The sequence below is a fragment of the Silurus meridionalis genome, chromosome 1 (genome assembly GCF_014805685.1).
Source record: "Silurus meridionalis isolate SWU-2019-XX chromosome 1, ASM1480568v1, whole genome shotgun sequence".
Lineage (NCBI taxonomy): Eukaryota > Metazoa > Chordata > Actinopteri > Siluriformes > Siluridae > Silurus > Silurus meridionalis.
Genome location: NC_060884.1, coordinates 7,467,592 through 7,477,702, shown reverse-complemented (window position 1 = coordinate 7,477,702; position 10,111 = coordinate 7,467,592). Strand labels below are relative to the sequence as shown.

At 35.7% G+C, this 10,111-nt stretch overlaps 2 protein-coding genes and 1 long non-coding RNA gene across 7 annotated transcripts in view; 1 reads left to right on the top strand and 2 right to left on the bottom strand.

The window, feature by feature from the left end:
* Positions 1 to 1,065: 1,065 nt before the first annotated feature.
* On the bottom strand, positions 1,066 to 5,123 carry ecrg4b (ECRG4 augurin precursor b). Its single transcript, XM_046863987.1, has 4 exons — positions 4,874 to 5,123; positions 3,480 to 3,527; positions 2,827 to 2,984; positions 1,066 to 1,730 (listed from the first exon to the last, which is right to left on the bottom strand). The coding sequence occupies exons 1-4, from the start codon at positions 4,941 to 4,943 to the stop codon at positions 1,581 to 1,583; spliced, it is 426 nt and encodes a 141-aa protein (XP_046719943.1). The 5' UTR covers positions 4,944 to 5,123; the 3' UTR covers positions 1,066 to 1,580.
* LOC124395620 overlaps positions 1,725 to 10,111 on the top strand; it is a 36,723-nt gene continuing 28,336 nt past the window's right edge. For all 4 annotated transcript variants that reach the window (XR_006927667.1, XR_006927664.1, XR_006927653.1 and 1 more), the window contains exons 1-3: positions 1,725 to 2,691; positions 2,829 to 2,998; positions 7,301 to 7,413. This is a non-coding gene — a long non-coding RNA (uncharacterized LOC124395620). The remainder of the gene's footprint in view (positions 2,692 to 2,828; positions 2,999 to 7,300; positions 7,414 to 10,111) is intronic.
* Positions 5,822 to 10,100, bottom strand: otos2 (otospiralin 2). 2 transcript variants are annotated; one of them, XM_046864119.1, is made up of 4 exons: positions 8,616 to 10,100; positions 7,890 to 7,952; positions 6,973 to 6,990; positions 5,822 to 6,512 (listed from the first exon to the last, which is right to left on the bottom strand). In XM_046864119.1, the coding sequence occupies exons 2-4, from the start codon at positions 7,945 to 7,947 to the stop codon at positions 6,328 to 6,330; spliced, it is 261 nt and encodes an 86-aa protein (XP_046720075.1). In that variant the 5' UTR covers positions 7,948 to 7,952; positions 8,616 to 10,100; the 3' UTR covers positions 5,822 to 6,327. The 2 variants fall into 2 exon arrangements, with proteins under 2 accessions (XP_046720075.1, XP_046720163.1); XM_046864207.1 differs by lacking the exon at positions 8,616 to 10,100 and having other exon boundaries at positions 7,890 to 8,165.

The window sequence follows — 10,111 nt, the reverse complement described above, 5'->3', positions numbered from 1 at the left end:
CAGGAACTTTGCTTGATTTAAAATAACGCATGCTGAGGTGAATTTCCATACTTTTGCTAACATTAACTGTCTATAATCAACTAATTTAATCTGTATTCTTTGTTAATACCAAGTTAGACTGGACTTTTTTGGCTTGATACTTCCATTTCCAATTAAGATTTTTGACACATTCACTACAATTTTATTTTATTATACATTTTATATGTTCTCTCATAAATAATTACTCGGTTTCATGCTTTTCCATGCCTGGAGACTGGAATTTAGGGCAACAATATTGGATAAATGGGGAACTGGAGTCAGAAAATATAATGGATTGTACAAAACAAATGAAGACAGACCCTAGAAAACAGCATTTACTGTACAAAAACAAAATTAGAAAACGCGAGACAGACACCATGTGGTTCGTCATGGGACTTTCCAATAGTTCTTAAAGTCATTCATTTATTTTTTATAGTTACCTTTCAGAAGTTTATTTTGGTCATGGTCAAGTTAAATCTGGGCACAATTGGGCGTGGAGACTCTCTGTATTACACTCTCTTCACTTTGTGAAGTCTGACATTTATTTATTAAGCTACACCAATCAGGCATAACCTTATGACCACTTGCCTAATATTGTGTTGGCCCCCCTTTTGCTGCCAAAACAGTCCTGACTCTTTAAGCATGAACAGTATTAACAGCAATTTAAACTACAGAAGCTCTTCTGTTGGATCAAACCACACTGGTCAGCTTTCGCTCCCCATGTGCATCAATAAGCCTTGGCCGCTCAGGACCCTGTCTCCGGTTCACCACTGTTCCATCATTGGACCACTTTTGATAGATACTGACCACTGCAAACCAGGAACATCTCACAGGAACATCCCACAAAAGCTACAGTTTTGGAGATGCTCTGAAATATTCCACCACTTCTAAAAAGTGTCATGAGGAAGAGATAATCAGTGGTATTTACTTCACCTTCAAGTGGTCATAGTTTTACTGGTGGAGATAAACTTACTTATGCCTTGGAGTTTCCTTAGTTATGGAACAGGCTTAAAACAAAGAGACACCTTTAGATATGCTGTATTTTTCACAATGTTTCGTGACTATTCCTGCTATTTATGTTGCGAATGCCTGCTGAGTTTTTGGCAATTGCAAAAGTGTATACTTATTTCAAGGTAGCTGTTGCTTGTTGTTATATAGTCAAAGATCAGCCCACTGCACTAAATGTAATGCTTTTTTTGTTATGTATTTTTTTGTTGTTATTATTAATAATTGATTGTATTTATTAATTTTACATTTTTATTTTGCCTTTCTGGGGCAACTTAACAATGAGTTTGTTGAAATGTAAAAATCTTTTCAGGTGTTTATTTATTTATTTTTTTTTAACACAAAACCCCATTGTGGTAAAAGTCTTTCAATTTGTCTTTATTCAATTTAAATTTTTCTTTAAAAAAAAAAAAAAAAAAATCCCATTACTAAAATGAACTGTAATGCACATCATTATACATTCACCTACTATATAGTATAAGAAGGCATAGATTTATTAGCTGTGCCTAATAAAAAGACCTACAAAGAGAGCAGCTCATTTTCTAACCAGGAGGGTATTAATAATAATCATAGTTGACATTGGCTCCATGTCTGAAGGCGCTTGCATCCTGAGCTCCCAAGGCGGAGATCTCATCGTAATGATGCTGCCGACCCTGATCGTTAGCTTTGGCATAGTTCATCCAGTAAGCGAGATCCGTTTCAAGCCTCTGTAAGTACAGTAGAAAAGCACAAGATAATGTTTTATTCATGACCTTAAAGAAAAACAGGCCTGAAATAGGTATAATTTAGTTGATGAGTGTGATGCATGCTAGAGCAGATCATATGTTTAGCCATATGTGTCTGCCCATACAGTCAATGAACCTGATTAACATTCAATGTTATTTAATATTATTATGTTATTGGGGTTTTTGTCATTTATGAAGTTCTGTTCTGTAGACAGCTTGAAAGAAACATTGCTTTAAACAGACATTGATTGCATGTATTGCTCATTATTCTGCTGTGAACTTCTGAAGGATGAACCTTAATCGAAAAGTATCTTAGTTCCTGCAGAAAATTTGCTTAAATCCTTTTGGGGAAATTATACAGTCTATGATAATTCTCCCTTTTAATAAAAATGTGAGACTTCAAAAATAAATACAATTTTAGATACTGATAGAAACATGGATAATAGTTAATACCCCAAATTAGATTATTTTCCAACACCACTATTATTCTTTGTATATTTCACAAAAAGAAAAAAACATGCATTGCAAAAACTTACATGCATTCATGTTAGATTCCATACTTTTTGTAACCATTTAAGTTATATTTAGTGTTCTTATTTATCCATAAAACATCTTGCAAAGTGACAAAGAAATCACAAAAACATTGTAAGTTCTCAGCGTCATCTCTAACCGTTACAGGGCACAAACAACTGGAGACTCATATATGAAGTAAACATTTAAGTTAAAGAAAAATTAACCTTATCAATAATATGATTATAAATTTGCTGCTATAGAAATGATAACATTCTAAAAAGCGAGCACTAATATTAACCTGTGATTTGCCTTGCAGGCAGAACAAAATTAACCCCTTCTGATTAATCAGAATTGAGAATTCAACATCATGGTAGAAAGCAGAAGAGAAGAATATGTGTGGATTAATGGTAGTCCAGTTTCTCCCATAAGGGTAAAAAAAGAATAGTTTGCTTTATATATATATATATATATATATATATATATATAATATAATATATATTGTGTGTGTGTGTGTATATGTATGTATTTATTGATTTCTTTATTATTCTTAATTATTTACACTTACAGCCTCATCATAACCCATCTGCATGAACTGCTGGATCCACTGCTGCACGTCTGGACGGCTGCGGTCCCACACGTTTCTTCGAGGTCTCCGGGGAGCTGACAGGAATTCCTTAGCTTTGACCTGAGAGACAACAAGTTCGTCTACAGATCTCCTCTGGACTGTGAAAGAGATGGTAAAGAGATCATCATGTCTATTTAACAGGTTTTATGTTTTATAGACTGGCTTTATCACCTTAATGTTATATTTAATATCAAGGCTGAGAGAGTTTGGTCCAAATAATTCCAGTAGAAGAAAACAATTGCTTTACAATCTGCATATAATGTTTTAGTCGTTGGTTAAATCTATTATAATTTTATCATTTTTCAGCAGGTAAAATCCACCTAAATTACTTATTTTTGCAATCTGGGTTGTTGATCACAAAGTTTGTTTTCTCTGAATTGGATTTCTGATCATACAATACAGATTTGGAACTTTGTTCGAAAATAGTGATTGCAAAAAGAATGAAAGGAAAAATAAACATATATAACCAACTAACACAACAAATTATTACCAGAATCAAAAACTTCATTAGTAATATTTCTATAAAAAATGTTCTGGTTTATTATTATGCTGTAAGAGGTGACAATGGATAAAACAATTAACTGGTACATTACCATCCCTTTTCTTCAGGATCTTGCTCAGTGTACTTTCATCTGCTCCACCTGGAACAGATAAGCCCAAATAAAATGTAAAATAAAATCAATTAAAAAGGCCATATTATAGATTTTCTACATCATGGATCAATGCATGCAACAACAAAGTTTATGTCTTAAAATAGATATAATGTGTGGATGTGTTGGTGCATAAATGCTACATTATATGTGGACAAAAGATTGTGGACACCTGGCCCTAAGATTTATGTGTGCTTTTTGAACATCTCATGCTATATTTAGTCCCATTTGTTTTTCTAATTAACTCCACTCTTCTGGAAAGATGTTCCAAAAGATTCATCCACAGTGAAGTTAGTAAAATCATGGAACAGATGTGGGGTGAGGAGGCCTGGGGTGCAGTCACTGTTACAATTCATCCCAAAGGTGTACACTTGGGTTGAGGGCAGAGCTCTATAGCAAGCCAATAAAGATCTAGTCCAACTCATGTGGACATAGAGAAATTGTTATGCTGGAACATGTGTGGCTCTTTTAAAGAAAAATTTAATGCTTTCACATGCAAAGAAATTGTTCTGATAAAAGAAATTGTTTAATAAATCTGCATGCTTCCAGATTTACGTTAACAGTTTGTGTAAGAACTATATATTGCTGGAAAAGTCAGGTGTTATGTGCATTTTATCATTACTAATGCATTTCCCTTAGTTTAGCTCACCAGAGAATAAAATGAGCTGCTCATTTAAAATCTCCTCACTAATCCTGGCTAATGCCACAGTTAGCTAGCTAAATTTCCCCTTTATACACTCCGGAAACTGTAAACAAATCAAAAATGCTCACAGACTTACAAATAATGTAATTTCTATTAGATGCTGCTGGTTCACAATAAACCTTCCACTTAATGATTTCAAAATAATATTATTTGAACACCAAAATATTTGCTTTACAGGAGTTATTTGGGAGAATATTTCTAGGCTGCAGAGGCAAAATACATGTCCTTTAAAAGAAACATTTTGCATGGAGGATGGATTTAACACAGAGTACTCAGAGGCCAAAAAAGTTTTTTCACTCTAAATCACTCTAAATAAGGCCAAACCAGCATGACTGAACTGAAGGCACAAAGTAAATAGATATTTCAGAATGACAGAATATTAAGTCTTGGTACTTGCAGCATCTGGGATTAGAGATACTTATTTTTTTGGTCAGTGGTGGTCCTGCTAAAGCTGTATTCATCATTAATATACCGTTTTCAGGCAATGTTTTAAATTCTAAACCATTCTCTCTGCATAACCCAAATGGTTTGTTCTGGTAATGGGAACAAATGCAAACTCCATTACTGCAGGAGGAATAAGAATGCTACAGAAAGAAGGAAATTTAAACTGAGAAAGGTGTTCCTATAAACATACCTGAGGTGCTGCAGAGGATGAGAAAGATGAAAAACAGCAAAGCATTTATACAAACGCCGTAGAGCTTCATGTCGTTCGCCTTTTCAGCTTAGTTGTTACTGTGTGGTATGAGCTGAAGGAAACTATTGTAGGCATTGAAGGCTGTAAGAAAAATAGCCCTTAGGACAAAGGGGCAAGCATTCCTGCTTAAAAAAACTTGCCACTGCCCGTGAAGGAATTCAGCCAAAAGCAGAGGAAAACAAGCAAACCGTTTTGTAGCTCTCCAACCTGGACTTTAGTTCACTTGCTGACATCATTAACCTACAGTTAATATTCAAACATTAGAATAGGGAAAAATGTGATCTCATTGGCTTTAACTGTGGGTTGGTTGTTGGTACCAGATGCATTGTTTTGAGTAATAAAGTGGACAGACAGTATAACACATGCTGTGGTGTCTATGGAGAGATTTTTTTTTTGTTAAGGTGTGCTTTAGAAGGACTGAAGACTATCTAGATCTTTGACCACACCACAAGCTGTTTTTTGGTCTTATGACCTTATGTAAAACATGATAACTTTCCACCAGGACCACCAGACATAAATTATTCTTTATGCACATGTACTGTATGCCCAGTTCAACAAGGCTAAGCACTGATTCATTCAGGATCTTTATTAGGACCTTATTTTTAAGCATGAGATTCTAGGAACTGTTTTTTTTTTTTTTGGGGTTAGCTATAAGCTATAGCTATAAGATATATAGCTTTAATGTATTTATCTCGACTATTCTTCGAGTCCAAGAAAAAACTTTCAACAGGCTTATCTATTCTCTTCTGTACACAGCTGGCCAACATTGACACTCAAAGGTGTATCATTCCTTATTAATGAGCATATTATTTGTTAGACATCTGAAATAGTTACACCATCATATCATGTGCTAAAGCGGTTTAAACAATGACAGCTGGATCACTTTGTCTGAAATATACCATTAGATAAGGCAATTATATCTGTGTTCGAGTGTGTGTTTACTTCAGTTTTCTTTAGTTGAGCAAGTTATCAAGCAAAAAAAAACCCTAAGAGGCAGAAATCTATGAACAGATAAGCACATATGGATAACCTAAGGCTGAAGAGAGAAGTAGTATATAAGTCACAAAGTACTTATAGCTACAGCAGTCTTGAGGAGGATAAACACAAGAGATAAATGTGCTTAAATAGACCAGTTGGATAACACGATCTAGTAGAAAGAATAGCAGAGATTGAGACAAGCAGCACAATTTTTACAAAAAAGTAAAAAGAAACATTCTTAAGCGTTTGTATTTTGTTTCCACTGTCTGGAAAAAGTAACTGGACATGTGCTGTAACATCACACATTTTGACAATCTTTAATGAAACCTTATGTTAGGCAGCAATTTCTGAAAAGTGATAACAGTTTTGACAGTATTAGTTTATTTGCACAGAAAAACAGCAAATACTAAATGTCATTATTCTTCAGGAGCTGGGGAATCGTAGCCCAAACGACTAGCCGAGGGGAAATGAGCCCAGAAAGTTCTGGCCAGTTCGTCAATTTTGTCATAGCCAGCGTGATTGCGTAGCTCTTCAATCCAGCCGAAAAAGTCAGAGGAGGTCAGAGCCCAGTTTGGCATGTCCCGCTTTTCCCTGGACTCAGCTGAGAAGCAGTTATACAGTATAATAACGATAGATAGATAGATAGATAGATAGATAGATAGATAGATAGATAGATAGATAGATAGATAGATAGATAGATAGATAGATAGATAGATAGATAGATAGATAGATAGATAGATAGATAGATAGATAGATAGATAGATAGATAATGCTGATATAACATTTATCATTATTTCATACATTTCCACAACTTTTAACATTGTTTAAATTAATAAGTAATTTTTACATGAAAGCCAGTCAGGAGTTGAAGACAAAGTTCTGTGGTTTATTAGAAATGAGCATGTGCTGATATGTAATTAACATGCATTGTAATCATAATTTCTGTAATTATATTTACATTGACTATGGCAGTATGGTTAATAGAACAGTATTATTGCATGCACAGTTAAACATATTGTATATTGTTTGTAATAATGATCATGTTTACAGTGAATGCTCACCTTGGCTCTCTTCAGCACCTGAAATGAAAAGATTTAAAACATAGTGAATAAAATCAGTTTCAAATGGCAATTATAGCCAATTATGCACAGAGTGTTTGTGCAGATGATCCAAGCACAAAAACCCTGCACTAAAACACCATATGAACAAAATAGTGGTCCACATCTGCCCCACGCAAACTCTCCACTGTTGTCCCACAAGGCTCAGTACTTGGTCCTCTCCTTTTCTACCTCTATACTGACTCTCTTGGTGAAGTCATATCCTCACATGGGTTTTATTAGCACTGCTATGCTAATAATACTCAACTCAAATTTTCTTTCCTTCACTCAGATACCGCAGCTTCTGCTCGGATCTCGGCATGCCTGGTGGACTTTCCACTCAGCAACTAAAACTCAACCCCAGCAAAACCGAACTGCTGGTCATCCCAGGTGATTCAACTCCAGGTCAGGATCTCAGAATAACTCTCTGCTCTCCCCTTCAGCCAAAGCTCTATGTAACTATGGACAATCAATTGTCCTTCTCCTCTCATGTTGCTAATGTAACTGAAGTACAGGATATTATAATCAGACTTATAGCAAAGTTCACTACTCGCTTTCTCGCTCTCTCTCCTTTTCTTTGCTAGTTCTTATATTCTCACCTCACCATCAAAAATGAGAACCAACTGGTGTGCCCAAAGAACTTTGGCCTTAAGCAGAGGAGTACATTATATAGATTCATTATAACATTTATCATAACAACATACATATATCTTGAACCAAGATTTGGCCTAAAAAGCTAAATCAAAATGCATGTTTTTATTTATACACATTGTGCAATAAGAATGCTTCTTGCAGAATTGGCACTGAGTATGCTGTGAAACTGCATGCAACTCCTTTACTATATAAAAAAATAAGCATTTAAAAGAAGCTAGATTTCTTACCGGCCAGGCAGAAGAGTCCGAGCACAATCACGGAGAGCAGTAGCAAGAAGCGAGGCATGGTCACTGTTTAAAAAAACAAAAAAACACTTCTTAATGACAGTTGCATTAAATTAATAATAATTAAAACAAAAAAACAGCTAGCACCACCAAGTAGACAAAGATGACACCTTTCTATCAGAACCAGCATGAACTTCAGCAATTTGAACTACAGAAGTTCATCTGTTGAATCGACCACACGGGCCAGCCTTTGCTTTCCCAGGGGTGCATCAATGAGCCTTGGCCACTCAATACTCTGCCGCTGGTTCACCACTGTTTCTTGGATTACTTTTGATTAATACTGACCACTGCAGACCGGGAACAGCCCACAAGAGCTGCAGTTTTGGAGGTGCTCTAAACCAGTCGTCTAGCCATCACAATTTGGCCCTTGTCAAAGTCGCTCAAATCCTTACGCGTGCCCATTTTTCCTGCTTGGAATTGCTGACAAAATGTTCACTTGATGCCTAATATAGCCCACCCACTAACAGGTACCATGATGAAGAGATAATCTGTGTTTTTTTTATGTTATAATGTCACAGTGTTTACACCTGTACATCTAACCCACAGATTTCACCATATTTCCCCAATTACTACATCAATTATCTCAATGCATTGATAATGGATTAAAAAAAGAATCCACATAAACAGCAAAAAGAAAAGGTATATAAGTGTAGAAGTGTGAGAGATTACCTGCAGCACCTTATTCCTCTTCTGTAGCTCTTGATGTGTTTCTGGAGAAGTTTCAGTTCTTTACCCCAAGACTGACAGCGAACTAAGAGCTGGATGAATTTCACATATGCTCTCTATATGTAGTACCTCTATGAAACTGGGTTATACTGTCTGCTTACTGTTTGTAGTGAGATCTCACACATCAGCATGTTGTCTGGATCAAAGGTTGTTTTGTGATCAATATTCAGAAAACAGGGTTCTGGAAACATGATTTAAAAAATATTCACAATAAACAACAATTGAAACTTTATATATTACTGGAAGTGATAGCTCATAACTTTAAATATTAAACCATAACACAGGTTTTCACAGATCAGCCATAACAATAAAACTGCTGACAGTCAAATACCAATTAAGTCAATAATGCTATCTGCCATTCATGTGGAGATTATATTGACCTATAGCACCTACTTAAAAATTATTGCAGCCCAAGTACACCACTTCATAGCAACAGTATTCCCTAATGGCTCTGGCTTCTTTCAGCAGCTCTGCCATGCTGCAAAAATAGTTTTGTTTGAGCCAGTTCTCAATCCTCAATCCTCAAAAGCCTGTATAGGACGTGCTGGACAATCAGGTCCGATCCATAGAGGCTCCACCCCGCAACTTACAGGACTTAAAGGATCTGCTGCCAACATCTTGGTGCCAGATACCGAAGCACACCTACGGAAGTCTAGGGGAGTCCATGCCTTGATTAATCAAAGCTGTTTTGATGAAGGGGGAGCTCTAATAACTTGCTTGGCACAAACTCAAAGTCTAAGAAACCGATAAAAATGTATTGAAGTTTGTACTTTTTCTGTACCAATCGGCATTTTTTTGCTTTTTTACAAAAAGAAAAAAAAAAGAGAGAGAATGAGACAGGCAGACAGAAAGATTGAGATCTATTAAGATCTGCTATAACATAAGCAACACCAAACAGCTTTGTTATTTGGCCTATTGATGTGCTAGAAGAGATTATAGAATATTTTCTGGGAACACCATGCGCCAATGGTGTTCCCAGAAAATATTCAACTTTGGGCTGTTACAGACACCGCAGGCACCATCACACCAGCTAGATCAGAATATAAAACATCAAAATAGCTTTAAACTGTTAAAACTATTCCTCACACCAAGGGAGAGAAGGATCCATAATTAGACAGATTTCTTCCCCAATCATTAATATGTCTATTTACTTACATCAATACATCAAATATAATGTATTACTGTACTATATAATACTGTATTTAAAAAAAAACCTAAGAGTACAGAAACAAGGCAGTATTAATAGATGCAGCTGTGTTTGAGATTAACTGCAGCAACTTATGACACTTCTTTAGCTCTTTGTGTTTCTGGAGAAGTTTCAGTTCTTTAACCCAAAACTCTAACAAAGGACTGACAGAGCGCTAGAAAGCTCTGTTTGCATTTCACATGTGCTCTCTGTATGTAGTACCTCCACAACACCAACTTATACTGTCTTCTTA